This window comes from Sturnira hondurensis, unplaced genomic scaffold (genome assembly GCF_014824575.4).
Source record: "Sturnira hondurensis isolate 20B ecotype Veracruz unplaced genomic scaffold, ASM1482457v3 Scaffold0001120, whole genome shotgun sequence".
Classification (NCBI taxonomy): Eukaryota; Metazoa; Chordata; class Mammalia; order Chiroptera; family Phyllostomidae; genus Sturnira; species Sturnira hondurensis.
Window position 1 is genome coordinate 1,555,230 of NW_028073751.1, and position 15,612 is coordinate 1,570,841.

At 42.2% G+C, this 15,612-nt stretch overlaps 1 protein-coding gene and 1 long non-coding RNA gene across 2 annotated transcripts in view; both read right to left on the reverse strand.

Moving 5' to 3' along the window:
• The window catches only part of ETF1 (eukaryotic translation termination factor 1), a 29,676-nt gene extending 27,070 nt beyond the window's left edge, over nt 1-2,606 (reverse strand). Inside the window, exons 1-2 of the mRNA XM_037061352.1 lie at nt 2,465-2,606; nt 2,199-2,302 (exon numbers count right to left, since the gene is read on the reverse strand). Coding sequence (XP_036917247.1) covers nt 2,199-2,284 — 86 coding nt within the window. The 5' untranslated portion in view covers nt 2,285-2,302; nt 2,465-2,606. The remainder of the gene's footprint in view (nt 1-2,198; nt 2,303-2,464) is intronic.
• Nucleotides 2,607-11,500: 8,894 nt separating this feature from the next.
• Nucleotides 11,501-13,036, reverse strand: LOC118997647 (uncharacterized). The gene is made up of 2 exons (XR_005068703.1): nt 12,892-13,036; nt 11,501-12,675 (listed from the first exon to the last, which is right to left on the reverse strand). It is a non-coding gene; the product is annotated as an uncharacterized LOC118997647 (long non-coding RNA).
• Nucleotides 13,037-15,612: the final 2,576 nt, after the last annotated feature.

The following is a 15,612-nucleotide window of genomic DNA, read 5'->3' on the forward strand; positions in this document are numbered from 1 at the left end:
ATAAACTTGTTACTCCCTTACTGATACCTAGAGGTGGCCAAGATTTTAAATTTTCATGGGCTCACGGTGCAACCAAAACCTGAATAAAAGCAAAGGAGGTGAAGTAGGATAAGATTATCAACGACTTTATTTGTTTAGATAAAAAATACTCCCCAGCTATTTTAAACAGCTTAATCCTAAAACATCCAAACTAACTCCATGACTTGAAAGAAAAGTTGTAAGAACTTCACTTAATCTTTAATGAACTTTGTTAATCAAAGGGAAAAAGCCTTTAAAAGCTCTAAAGGGGAGCCTAAAAGTTTGAAGTAGCTAGGAACAAATTTAAGAATAAGGTTCCTGAAGCAGTAGAAAGAAGTGTTATTTATAAGCAGTGTTATTTCTTCCATGTCATTTCACTCAGACAACAGGCAAATTATAGCCGTGAATTCATAGTCTACACTTCTTCAGAAGACCATAATGTATGTGAATTCTAATATGTAAACACGTTTCCAAATTAAATAAGAGAACAAATCTATAGGTCATAGCCAACTTTACACAACACTGCACAACCATACTCAAAACACAACAGAAGATCCTAGTGAAACAAAAGAACCTGGCTAATTCCTGGTAGTGTGTCATGATGGGTCATGACCTATATTACCCCTCCTGTACAGTATTCTCATACATGGGGAATAATTACTCATTCTACCATGTGGCGCTGAACTATTTGTGTTCAAATCCCTATAAGACTATTAACTATGTCTGAATATGCTATTAAAGTCAAAGAAAAACAAATCTAAACAATAAAAAACAAGCTATGATTTCAGTTCATATTAGAGTAAGCAAAAGCCCAAGTCCCCGAATAGGCCAAATTGTCAGGAGCTTCATTCCATACAGACCTGTCGCCGATTTATTAAGAACAAAAGACTATCGCAAACCAGTCTTAATTTTGGGCCTTCCGTGGAACTAAGTATATTTACTTCATAAGGTGTAACAATTAAGAGCTCAACAAATCTTACTGCAAATCTATCAAGCAAGGCCAAAGCTGGGCTGGAAACCAAAATGTTCAATGCCTCGGTTGAAAACTTTCATAATGGCCTGGTACAAGTCACTCTGCTATTCTAAGAATGCTCAGACCCACAAATACGTAATGTCCCAAACACTTTTTATTTGGTGGCACTTTTTCTAAGTAAAAAGTTTCCACAACTGGGAAAACAACAAAATAATTAAGAAAACTGGAATACCTCTGACACACCTTCCCCCAAAAGAGTGATTTAAAAGTGTATTTATATAATATATATATATATAAAGCACAAAAAATCAGTTTTAAGAGAGCTCATCCTCCCCACAGTGGATGTACCTAACAGTTTCTAATAAAAGTTTACAAACGAAGACTCAAGCCCACCTAACTTAATACTGAGTTTCAATAAGCCATCAGGCGCTTCTACCCCTAGAAGGTCCAGAGAGGCCAAAAGGAACACTGTTGCAATTCCTATGTGCAGCCCCGTAATCCAGGTTTTTCCTGGATATATAGATTAGTCAACCAAACCCTGCCCTACTCCCTCACCCCGTACGCGTTGGCATTTTCATTATAGGTGGGTCCTGTAATAACTAAACCCAGGAAGCTCTGGAGTAATTAGAGGATTTAAAGGAAGTCATCTTGGAGGAGTTGCAAGACCCAGAGAAATCGGGGGATGTCAGTAAGAGGTTGTCCCTGATCACCTTTCCTTCCTGCCCCACGCAAACTTAACCCAACCGGGTACCAGAAGCCCCGGAGGAAGAAGCCATTTTAATGAGGCCTGGCTAAGGAGTGTGAAAGGAGAGGAAGGGAGGAAATCAGGGAAGGGCGTTCGGAAAGGAAGGCTGAGCCCTTTCTCCCAACAGCACCCGAGGTGGGTGGCAGCACCTGGACCTCTAAGGGAGAGAAGCTGGACTCAAGAGCCTAGAAGGGGCACAAAAGTAACAGTGGCCTGCCACAAGAGGGGCGAGTGGTCCGAGCCCCGAGGCCTGGCCTCTTACCCACAAACCGGGGAAGGACCCCTTCTCGGGTCAGTCATGTAGACCCTAGCCCTTGGGTCAGGGACAACTACCCAAAGGTCCAGAAGGCGGGAGTTGGCTAGTGCCTGGTTTTTCTCATCCCGCCATGCGGCGCGGGGGCGGCCATCCTGAGGGGTCCGGGTACCAAGAGGGCACGGGGGGGGGCTGGACGCAGCGCTCACCCGCGGGCCGCCTCCAAGCTCTTAATCAGCTTCTTGATCTTCCAGATCTCCACGTTCCTGTCCGCAGCACTGGGGTCGTCCGCCATCTTCTCGCCTCCTCCTCCCTAGAGCGGCCCGGCGGGGCCCGGAGACACCAAGACCACAGAGTTAGCGCCGCCACTGGGGCAGAGCGGCCCCCTTCCGTGCCACCCCCAAAGAGGCCCTCCTCTTTCCGCCCCGCGCGACCGGCCGTGGTGGTTTCTGGCCTTTCCCTCCCCCTGGCTTACCTAAGGGCCCAGTCCTGGGCGGCAGCGGCTGCTCCTCCCCGGCGGCGGATCCGCGGCGGCGGCTCTGACGTAGGACACCGGCTCCCTCTCTCCAGGCAGCTGCATGTGTTGCAATCCGCTCACATGGGGCCTGTGACATCACTTCCTCCGTCAGGGGGTTGAGTGGAAATCGCCGGGCGGAAGGGAGGGGGCCGGTGCGGAAAAGAGAAAGGTCGGCGCGCGCCGCGACTTTCCATTGGCTCTCTGCGCAGTGGCCAACAATAAGCTTGCCGATTGGCCACAGCTGAAACCGCGCTGCCTTGTGAGATAAGGCCGGGGGCGGGGACATGCCGTCTTTTTTCCGGCCCGGCAAGCCGAGAGGAGGAAGCGGGAGGAATCTTGGGGCTCTCGCGAGGATTTACTCAGAGCCACGCCAGGCTCGAATGGGGGTGTTTCTTAAAGGGCGAGGCACGTGGATCATCATCTTTTGCGTCCGTCTTCCTTGAATTGAGTGAACTTCTGAGGGTCTTCGACGCGCGACTAGGCATTCGGGCGGGTCGCGAGGTTTAAATTGCTCCTGAGAAGCTTTAAAGAAGCGTCTCGCGGCTTCACAGCTGACGAAGTGTTCCGGCCTGCGTGCGTCACCGCTGTTAGTGTTCAGACCCCCCGGGCAGGACCTCCGGATTAGGAAACTTCCCCCGGGTCCGGGACCCCGCCACTCGCAGGGGCAAAAGAGGCACGTTCTTTCTCGCCTCAATGCTAAGATGGGTTCATCTTGGACCCGGGGCTTTGAGGGGAGGTGGGTGAAGCAAGACCGGCTGGCTGTCTGAGGTTTGAGACTTGCGGTATCTGATCCCATGAATGGTTGGTCTAATCTGTTCAGAGCGGTAGTGGAGAGTGTTGAAGCAAAATGGGCAGCTATATAAGTTAGAACTTAATCTTTTTGAGTAAGGAATTTTAGTTAGCTGCTGTGTCTCTCTTCACCTTAGTGGGGTTCATTCAAATATTTAGCCCTAGATTGTGTGCAGACCCGGTTTTCCTGAGGATAGTGAGGCGAACCAGATAACAGTGCCCACCTTCGTGGAACTTTCAGTTTAGTTGGATTTATAACCGTTTGTGATTTCGGACTTGTATGTATGTAATGAAGTAAGTTAGTACTTAAGATTGCTGTGAGAGTGTAATAAAAGAGGGCCCAAGTTTGGAATGAGACCCAAAGGATGAGTAGGACTTTGTGAGGAGGTAGCATAACACATTTGATGAACTACTAAAAAGCCAGTGTGCTGGAACAAATTCAGGCATCGGGACAGTGGCTTGAGAATGAAGCAGGGGACAGATTGTATAAGGCCTTGAAAACGAGGTTTAAGAATTTGGCCTCATAAGAATAATGCACAGCTTGCCCTAGCTGATGTGGCTTGGTGGATTGAGTGCTGGCCTGTGAAGCAAAGGGTCACTGGTTGGATTCCCAGGCAGGGCACATTCCTGGATTGCAGGCCAGGTGCCCAGTTAGGGCACCTTACACAAGAGGCAATCACACATTGATGTTTCTCTCCCTCTCTTTCTCCCTACCTTCTCCTCTCTTAAAATAAATATATGACAGTGTATGTTTTTTAAAAAAGAATAATGCACACCTTAACAAAGGATTTAGAGATGGGAAGGTGCCAGGAAGATATAGTTACGTTTTTAAGGAGATAATTTGGCTTAAATTGGAGAGAGCAAAAGTGGAAGCCTAGAGATCCTTTTGGCTGCTTTGGTAACTCGTGTGAAAGATCACTGTAGCTTAGAATAGGGTGGTGACAGTACAGGTAGAAGTGAGTGATAATGTGGGCTTAGCATAGATAGGAGAGAATGATGGGTTGGATGTGCAGGAAGAGAGAGGAGGGCTCAAGACACTAATGTAGTTACACTTTCCAAGATGGGAAAGCTGAGCAGGGTTTGGAAGATGATTGAGAATTTTATCCTGGGCCTGTTTGAGAATGCTTATGAGACATACAAGTGGTGATGTCAGTAAGGCAATTGCATTTGTGAGAGCTTTGTGTCCTTTTTGTATGTCACTGTAATTTTGTCCACACTTTAGAGTTGGGAATGTTGTCCCCATTTCATAGATTGGGAAACTGGGATGAAGAAATGTGAAAGGAACTTGCTCAGAGTCTCACAGCTAGTGTATGGTTTCCAGACTCCGTGGTCAGTGCATTTAATCCTGCACCAGCCTCATTACTTGTATTTCCAAAAGGAGAGGACCCAAACTTCCTGTAGGGCAAGTCTTTTCTCCCCCAGCAAATGCATTTCCAGGATGGAATCTCTTCTTTAGTTTCCATTTAGTAATTTTTGGCATGTATTCACTTATTACATAGTATTTATTGTACTTCTGTGCTCCATTCACTGTATTTAGTAATGGGCCTTTGTAAATAGTTATAAACACTGCCTACTGACTAGGTGTTTACCATGTCTGTAGCTTTCCCCGGCTTCATTCCCCTGCCCCAATTCCTACTTTCTAGAGTAGATTGCCTTGATCCATTTTTCCTGTTTGTTTTTATGTTTATAGTGTTTCTGGTGCGTGTTTTATGGCTTCACAGACTTTGTAGACCAGCTCATAAGCTTGCATTTCTGTGTGATTCATGCAGAAGCAAACATGGTGAATCCCAGATGGAATGTTGTTTCTCAACCTTTGAATCCTTCCAACTTGGTGATTAACAAGATATGCAACTTGTTTCTTAGAATAATAGTGTAGACTCAGGCAGTTTAACTGTAGCCCCAAAAGTCGACCTGCTCAGTTGCTGCAAACTTAACCATCTCCACATTTAGTATTGGAAATCAGTATATTAGAGTCAAAGGCTGGCATAGACCCCTAGCAGAAGAGATTTGGGAGGAATAGAACAGGGATGCTATTTCCTTCAGCAAAGACAAACCTTTTTAAATGGGACCATGACCATTCAGTGTTCAGGAGGAACCTCCTGTGATATAAAGGTAATACATATTTTTTCAAAATACTATATGGTGAGACTGGAATATATAAAACCTCTAGGCACAGGTTGTCCTCTGAAAAATGAAGGATTTGTACTTGGTGACCTCAGAATTTCTCCCTAGCTCTAATGTTAGGTAATAAATGATATTTTGGATAGAGGTGACATTCCTAGTTAGGGATGAAAGAGAAAGGAGATGGATTGTTTTGATGTTGAAAATACCTATAACAGCTTGAGAATACAGTGCTGTTAGGTACAGAGATAGTTGGTTGCTAATGTGAAGTTAGTTCAAGAGTAGCCAAGATGAAAAAGATACTTCTAGAATTTGGTGGGTTTAAGGAAAGACATCTGGAGCTAGGCAGCTGGAGTTGAATGGTGACTCTTCTTAACTCGGGCAAGTCACTTCTTAAATCTTGCAGAAACTAAAATTTTTTAATTTGTAAAATGGGGATGCTGTCTATTTTGTGGGACAATCGTTGGATTAAATAACTTGTGTGAAGTGCCTAGTGCCATTTACAGCAAGCATATGTCATCAGTGAATGTTTTCTAGTTTGAAAGAATAGTTTCTTTCAAAGAAAGAGTTGCTTTTATATGTCATCAGTGAATAGTTTCTCCTAATTTGTTCTGTCCTGTGGGACCTGTGACACGCCTTATACTTCACCATTCTCCTGCAGAAAATAAAGTTGAGTGACTAGAGGTGGAGCAGATCCAAAGTACTATTTCTAGGGATTTTTTTTTCCTCATGGTGAAAGAGGGATCCAGTAAAATAGGTCTGATCTTTTCTCTGCTTTGATGGCTGGTATGTTAATTGTAGAATTTGGGAATTTCCCAGAGTTGAAGTTTAAAATATTGGGTATTTTTATAACCTAACTATATTAGTAGAATGAATTTTTCTTAGTTAATAGTTATGTGTGGGTTTTCCCTGCCCCCATCCATCGGTCAAAGAGTTTCATGTAAGCTTTTGTTAAAAGAAAAACTGTTTTTGTGCGTAGAAAAATAAAAAATAACTTGAAAAATATCTAGATTAGATTTCTTCTAAAGTGCTCACAACTTCATCAAGTAAATGAAGATCAATAAAGGAATGTCCAGTCTGTCCTGAAGTTCCTGGTGTACTTAAGAATAATGAGTTTGAGGAATGCACTTCTGTAGATTCTATCCTTAAGTAAAGACGTCTTACGGTAAATATTGGGTTGGCCAAAATATCCATTGTTTTCTTTTCTTTTTCTGTAAAATGGCTCTAGTAGCACTTAGTTGTTCATAACTTCATTCAAAACAATTTTGTTAGATTGCTTTGTGACAGGTGTCTTATCAGCATGTATTTAAAACATGAAAATTTGTGAATTTTAAAAAGTATTTTATTTTCAGAAAGAGGGAAAGAGAAGGAGAAAGAATGGGAGAGAAATATCAATGTGTCAAATATCAAATATCAATGTGCCTCTCATGTGTCCCCCACTGGGAACTGGCCTGCAACCCAGGCATGTGCCCCGACTGGGAATCGAACCGTGATCCCTTGCTTCACAGGCCCGTGCTCAATCCACTGAGCTATACCAGCCAGGGCGAAAATTTGTGAATTTTTGTATAGCCATTTTAATATTGAAGATGGAAGAATTACACACCATTTTTGTGTATTATATGTTGTTATTTCAAGAAAGGTAAAAAATAACTGAAATGCAAAAAAGATTTGTGCAGTGTACAGAGAAGGTGCTGTGGCTGATGGAATGAGTCAAAAGTGGTTTGCAAAATTTTGTGCTGGAGATGTCTCAGCTGGACCATGCTCCATGTTCCGGTAGATGAGTTGAAGTTGATAGAGATCAAATCAAGACATTGAGAACAATCAAGAACAATCAACCTCATACTATGTGGGAGAGATAGCTGACATACTCAAAATATCCAAATCAATAAAGTTATTCATGAAAATGAAAAATACCTTATTTTACAGAAAAAACTAAATGGACTTTTTGGACAAACCAATAAAAGCCAGTGAAGAAGACCTTACACTACGTTGGTACAATATATTGTAGAATTAAAAGCATTTAAGATTGATGTAAATTGACATAAAACAGTTGCTTAACCAGGGAGTGCAATGTGTGTGTGAAAGTGACTTGAAATAGTAAGTTTAAGGCAGCATTTACTCCCTTGTGGACACCTAGTGGTGAAAAGTAACCCTTTGGTGGCAGGGGGAACTATACAGTTAAGGAATGTCAGCATTTTCCCCTCTGTGACCAAACATCTTCATATGAATTTGTAGACTTGTTAAGCAGATACTGACTGTTAAATGCTTTTGGCCTTTAATGATTTTCAACTTTAAAATAAATTGCCCTGGCTGGTGTAGCTCAGTGGATTGAGCAAGGGCCTGCAAATCAAAGAATCTCGGCTTGATTGCACATGCCTGGGTTGCAGGCCAGTTCCCAGCAGGGAATGCACGAGGCAGCCATACATTGATATTGCTCCCTCTCTCCTTCCCTTTCCCTTCAAAGATAAATAAGTAAAATCTTTTAAAAAATTATTTATTTTGAGAGAGGGGAACATCAATGTGCAAGCAAAGCATCAGTTGGCTACCTCTCACATGCCTCAGCAGGGACCTGGCCCATAACCCAGGCATGTGCCCTGACTAGTAATTGAACTGGCGACCTTTTGGTTCGTAGCCAGGGTACTCAACCCGCTGAGCCATACCAACCAGGGTGATTCACAACTTTTAAGATAACAATGCACATAGAGAATTCTTTATCTTTCTGTTGGAGGGGGTGGGGATTATGTGTGTATGTGTGTATTTCCCCCTTTTTAAGAACCTTTGTTCTAGGGAGCCTTCACTAGCTGGAGCAGTGACTTAGCTTTCCAGTAGAAACATGAAAGAATAATTAGCAGGGTGAGACTGAGCCGTGCATGTTCTTGGGCGACTTGGGAAGAATAACTGCTTAATGTTTTCAGTGGTGCCTCTTTTGATGCTAGAGATACTCATTGAATACCCAAACATGCTAATCTTTTAGTTCAGTTCCATAAATACTGTGTACCATTTTTCTGTCTAGTACTGGGATGAAAATGCTGAAAAGTTTTAGATGTAGTATGGTACTTTAGAGAGATGTAGGAAAGTTAAGTAGATGACAGTATAAAAGCAGCTCTTCATAGGACTGAGGTAGCAATGAACAAAGTGAGCCTCAAACACCTAATGTTATGTCAGAAAGAAAGTTAACAGACTGCTGTTCTTTTAGGGAAGGGAGGGAGGAGAGAAATGTCACTGTGTGATTGCCTCTCAGGTCCCCTACTGGGGACCTGGCCTGCAAACCAGGCATGTGCACTAACTGGGAATCGAACTGGTGACCCTTTGCAGGCCTATGCTCAATCAACTGTACTACACTAGACAAGGCCTAATCAGTACTTTTTAAAAATAAAATCTTTACTTGATGACTTTTTTCCATGGCTTTTAGAGAGGAAGGGAAGAGAGAGAAACTAGGATGTGAGGTAGAAGCATCAATTGGTTGCTCCCATATGCCCCTGGACTGGGGATCGAACCTGCAACCCCTCAGCTATAGAACCATGCTCTAGCCAACAGCAACACCCGCCAGGGCTATCAGTACTTTTATTACCCCATAGACTTTTTTAATGAGGTATAATTAACATATAACTAACAGAGAGGGAGAGAAACATCAATGTGTGGTTGCCTCTTGTATGCCCTGTACTGGGGACCTGGCCCGCAACCTTTTGGTTTGTAGGCTGGCTGGCTCTCAATCCACTGAGCCATGCCAGCCAGGGCTGATGAGAACTTTTAAGATCAACTCTCAGCAACTTTCAAATATGAAAACAGTATTAACTAGTTGTCATGCTGTACATTACATGCCCAAGACTTCATTTTGTAACTGGAAGTTTGTACCTTTTGACCCTCCTAATCATTTCACTGACCCACTACCACCTCCCACTTTCACCCTTCCACTCCCACTGGAGAATCACCAATTCTCTGTATCTGAGGTGTTTTTTCTTTAATTCCACATACAAGTGAGATTAGGTATTCGTTTTTCTCTGACTTATTTCAGTTAACATAATTTTCTCAAAAGTCCATGTTACCACAAATGGTAATGTTTAATTTTTATGGCTAAATAGTATTCTGTGTGTATTTCACATTTTCTTTATCCATTCATCAATGAGCATTTCAACTGCTTCCATAGCTTGGCTGCAATGAACATGGGGTGCATGTGTCTTTTTCAAATTAGTGGGGTTTTTTGGATAAAACCCAGAAGTGGAATTGCTGGATCATATGGTAATTCTGTTTTTAATTTTTTTGAGGAAACTATTGCTGTTTTCCATAGTGGCTGCATGAATTTACATATCTACTTGGTAGTGCGTAAGTTTCAACATTCTTGCCAATACTTATTGTCTCTTTTTTAAAAAGATTTTTAGAGGGGGAGAGAGAGAGAAACATCAATGTGTGGTTGCCTCTTGCACACCCCCTACTGGGGATCCCACCTGCAACCCAGGTGTGTGCCCTGACCTGAGAATCAAAACAGAAACCCTTTGGTTCACAGGTTGGCGCTTAATCCACTGAACCACACCAGCCATGGCTCTTTTAATAATGACCATTTTAACAGGCGTGATGTGGTATCCCATTGTGGTTTTGATTTGCATTTCCCTGACAAGTCATTTTGAGCGTGTTTTCATGTACCTGTTGACCATCTGTATGTCTGGCAAAAATCTCTCTTCAGACTCTGCCCACTTTGGGGGAGATTTATTGCTGTTTAATTGTATGAGTCCTTTATATATTTTGGATATTAACTCCTTATCAGAAATATGGTTTGCATGTTTTCTGCTACTGCACAGGTCGCCTTTTCATTTGGTTGGTTTCCTCTGCTGTGCAGCTTTTTAGTTTGATGTAGTCCCATTTGTTTATTTTTGCTTTTGTTGCCTTTGCTTTTGGTGTCAAATCCAAAGAAATTATTGCCAAGACCAACTGATTCTAAAAAGAAGCCTTTCCTATATGAACTGTATCACAAGGTAACAAGGTACTTATTATGAGAGTAAATTTCTCTCTGAAGATATTCCAACTAAAAGATGAAGACAGAAGTAAACTCGTATACTTTTAATGAAATTAAAGATCTATGTAATGATCAGTGGCTGCTAACATCACAACAGAACCAACCAGAATTATGTACCGGTTGATGAAATTACATACCACCTGTCCTTGTCAAAAAACTGAACTTGCATCATCAAGCAGAAATGCAGGAACACGCTAAATGACATCACAGGAATGCAGTCTGTGCAATGCACAATGTAGGAAATTACAGGCCCACTTTCTTCAACAAATATTTTGCAAAGCAGGGGGAAAGGAGGCAGGGAAACCTGTACTTTTTGAGGGTCTTAGGGAACTACAAACCAATATAGGATGTGGCCTTCATTTGGTTCCTCTTTCTTGAAAAAGTGAAATAATTCAGGAAATTTGAACATTTAAGTGCTTCACATTAAATAGCTGTTAATATTTTTAGATGTGATATTTTATAGAAAAGTTCTTTTAGGAGTACATAATGAAATATTAAGAGTAAAATTATGATTCTTGGAATTTCCTTTAAAATAGTCATGGAAAGGTGAGGAAATATAATAAAAGTTACAAGAAATTGCTTAACTGAATACTAAAAAGTTGTGAATGTAAGAAATATTTTTTAAATCCTCATCCAAGGAAATTTTTTCATTGCTTTTAGAAAGTGAGAGAAACATCGATTGCCTCGAACACATCCCAACTGGGGATCAAATCCACAACCTGGGTGTGTGCAACAGGAAATCGAACCTGCAACCTTCTTGTCTGTGGGACCAAGGGTGACAGAGACCAGGAGGGTACAATTCGAATTTAAGCGAGTTACACCAGTAAGGCACACTGATTTCCCCTTTCAGAAACCTGTGGTTGTTAACCTTTTTTGGTCATAGATTCCTTCAAGAAATCAATGGGCCATTTTCCCAGAAAAATTAATATTGACCATCTTGCATTTTACCAGTGGTTTATGGACTTCCTAAAGTCACTAATATAGACTGCCCATTCCCCAACACCATTGCCTTACATCTTCCCATTCTGGGTCATGTGCTACAAGAACCTGTGATTTAGGTGAACATTTTTTCCCTTGTTTCCTAATCTCACGGAGCTAAAACGTGTAATTATTAAAGGCTGGTTCAGCTGCAGCGTTCTGTTTAGTGTGAAGATACTTTTGCTCCCTGACTTGCTGCTCCAAGTGGACTTGATGCACTGTGTTCAGTTTAACCATATGAAATTGCTGATACTCAGTTGTTTTTGATCTATTGAAATGGCTGTTTTAATGGTTCTGTGATTGCTAAATTACTTCTTTCATGGTGTTCAGATTGTCACTCTATACTACCTCTATCTAGGGCTTTCATTCATTTTGTTCTGATTTTGACAGGACAAGGAAGGAAGGATACATAGCCCTTACAAAGGAGGCTTAGGATTGGAGAATGCAGTTGCAGTGGTATCTGAAATAGTGAAGGGTTTATTTCTAAAATTTGGGTTCTCTTCATTCCCAATCTTGTCATGTACTGTTAAGAATTCACTTTTATCTTTACTGCTCCCTGTTGCTATAGATAGACTCTCTAGTTAATGTTATAAAATTAAGTCACACCCACAGATTACTTATTCTAGGTTTCTTTATAACAAAGTGTGGAGCCAAGCATAGAACTGATCTTATTCTCCCTGGTAATTGATGCATTGGTAAACACACAATGCTTGTGTAATATTCCCACTAACAACATATACACAACTCTGGACACAAGGAAATCATCACATGAATCCAAAGAAATGGCCTATGCCCTTCAAAAATCAATCTCATGAAAAGAAAAAAGGCAGAGGAACTATTCTCAGATAAAAGGAGATAGAACTAAATTCTGTGTGATCTTTGATGTGATCCTGATGGAAAATACAAGATATCATTGAGACAATTAGGTAACTTAATATGGGCTGCATATTAGGTAGTATCTGTTAAATTGTCTGATTTTTATAGTTGCGGGGAGGTGGTTCTGTTCTTACAAGATGTTTGTGGAAATACAGGTTTGAATGTCATGATGTTCAGAAAACAAAAACCATACAACAGTGAAAAAGTACAAGTATTGCAAAAAGCTACTTGAATCTAGGTGAAAGGTGTGTGTTCGTGTGTTCATTATACTATTACAGCTTTTCTAAGAGTAGATTTGAAACTTTCAAAATACAGAGTTGAGGAAAAAGTTTATTCTATCTGGGTAAATAGCAATGTAAGTTTATTCAAGATCACAGAATGAATGAGTCATTCACTGGACTTTTTAAAAATATTTTTTAAAGATTATTTATTTTTAGAGAGGAAGGAAAAGAGAGAGGGAGAGAAATACCAATGTGTGGTTGCCTCTTGTGCGTCCCCTGCGGGGTAGTGGCCCGCAACCCAGGCACGTGCCCTGACTGGGAATCGAACCGCGATCCTTTGCTTTGCAGGTTCGCACTCAATCCACTGAGCTACTCCAGCCAGGGCTCACTGGACTCTTTACTAATAAAGTATAAAAGATTGCACTTATTCTGGTCACTCCTATCCACCCCTCCTGTTGGTCCAGGAAAACTTCAGGCTACATTACTATCAGCCTCTCCTTGGCTTTTTAAAAAAATCTTACCAATTAAGTTCTTTTTTTGTGTGTGTGATTTTTTTAATATTATTTTTTAAAAAATATATTTTATTGATTATACCATTACAGTTGTTCTATTCCATCTTCATTCCCCTCCACCCGCACCCTCCCTCCCCCACCATTCTCCCCCCCTTAGTTTATGACCACGTGTCTCAAGTTCTTTAGATTGTATATTTCCCCCACTATTCTTGCCCTCCCTATTTTCTACCTACCATCTATGCTATTTTCTGTGCCTTCTCCCCCCTTCTCCCCCTCCCACCCCCCCTATTTCTAACCCTCCATGTGTTCTTCATTTCTATGGTTCTGTTCCCGATCTAGCTGTCCTCTTGGTTTGCTTTTGTTTTAGGTGTGGCTGTTAATAACTGTGTTTGCTGTCCTTTCACTGTTCATATTTTTCATCTTCTTTTTCTTATACAAGTCCCTTTAGCATTTCATATAATAAGGGCTTGGTGATGATGAACTCCTTGAACTTGACCTTATCTGAGAAGCACTTTATCTGTCCTTCCATTCTAAATGAAAGTTTTGCTGGATAAAGCAATCTTGGCTGTAGGTCTTTGGATTTCATGACTTGGAATACTTCTTTCCAGCCCCTTCTTGCCTGTAAGGTCTCTTTTGAGAAATCCGCTGACAGTCTGATGGGTACTCCTTTGTAGGTGACTGTCCCCTTATCCCTTGCTGCTTCTAGGATTCTCTCCTTCATTTTGGTCTTGGCTAATGTAATTATGATGTGCCTTGGTGTGTTCCTTCTTGGGTCCAACTTCTTTGGCACTCTCTGAGCTTCCTGGATTTCCTGGAAGTCTATTTCCTTTGCCAGACTGGGGAAGTTCTCCTTTATTATTTGTTCAAATATGTTTTCCACTCGTGGCTGTTTCTTTCCCCCTTCTGGTACCCCTATAATCCGGATGTTGGAACGTTTAAAGATGTCCTGGAGGTTCCTAAGCCTCTCCTCATTGTTTTGAATTCTCATTTCTTCATTCCTTTCTGGTGGGATGTTTTGTTCTTCCTTCTGGTCCATTCCATTGATTTGAGTCCCCGTTTCCTTTCCATCACTATTGGTTTCCTGTGCATCTCCCTTCATTTCAATTAGTTTAGCCTTCATATGTTCCTCTAATTTGTTACTTTGTTCCTCTAATTTGTGACTATAATCTACCAGTTCTGTGAGCATCCTGATAAATAGTGTCTTGAATTGTGCTTCTGAGAGGCTGGCAATTTCTCGGTTGCTTAGAGTTATTGGCTCTGGGACTTTGAGTTCTTCTTGGGCCATCTTTTGGGCTGTCCTTGCCTGTTACGTAGCAGGAGCAGGATCGGAGCCCTAGGTTTTCACCAGAGCAGGGCAACTCACTTGCTGGGTTGTGACGTTGTATGTGGGGGCGGGGTCAAAGAGGGACTATGGCGTCCTGTCCGCCTACTGCCGCCACGGCCCTCACTGGTGCTGCAGTCGCCCGTCACCGGACCCACGCGTTTCGTCCCACTGCATGCGAGTGTGCCACCGCTGTCAGCCCTCGCCCCCTTGGGCCTGTGTGGTCTGTCTCACTGTGCGCTAATATGTGCCCGAGGTCTGCCCCGCACGCCTGGGTCGGGGGCCCTGTCCTGCCTGACCCTGCTCGCTGTTGGCTCCGGCCCTCTTACCGTCCCCGTTGAATGGTTAGATGTAGTCGGACTTCCGTATAATTCAATTTTCTGTCCTTTGGTTGTCTTTGTTTCTCCAAACCTTTGTTGTATTCAAACTTGGTTGCGGGAGAAGGCACAGTGTTTCCACCTATGCCTCCATCTTGGCAGAAGTCAAGTTCTTGTTTTTGAGTTTGGTGAAAGTTGCTCCTAGTATTCTTGACAGATGTTTCAGACATAAACTTGAAAAGCAAAGGGACCTTAATTCACTGTTTTAGATAGTGGGAGAGATTCGCTAATTTGACAAAAGATTTGAGTGCTCATATATCAAGCATTGGTGTAGGTGTTGGGAAATAGCAGTGAGCAAAAAGGTTTGTGGCCTTGTGGAGCTTACATGGTGGCTGTCAGTCCTTCTGGGCTGTTGAACTGGGTAGTTTGAACAAAAATTTGTTCTAGTTCTGGAAGCTGGAAGTCTGAGATGAGGGTGCCAGCATGGTCAGGTGAGGGTCCTATATGGTCACAGACTTCTCATGGTGTCACTTGGTGGGAAAGGGACAAGGGATTTCTGGAGCCCTTTTTGTAGGGCTCCACCTTTTAATACCTAACTTAGGTTAGGATTTCAATTGGATACTGGGTGGGGGAATGGCACAGAAATTCAGATTATAGCAGTGGGGGAGAGGGAAAACAAATTAGGTGATAACTGCAAAGGAGAAAGAGAGTAGGGTAATTAAAGAGGATAAGTAATGGCAGGGACTTGAGAAGAGGCTGCTATTTCATGAAATTTCAAAACCTTGTGAAAAAAGTGAGGGCTGAGCCAAATGGAAATCTGGGCAACTTTTCCAGTGAGGGTGGGCAAAACCCACAAAGTAAAATAGTTGGAGGATACAGGCACAGAGGTAGTGAAAAAGCCTGACCACACAAAGCCTGCAGACAGGCCTCTGACTGCTAACTGCTATGGGAAAAGATTAG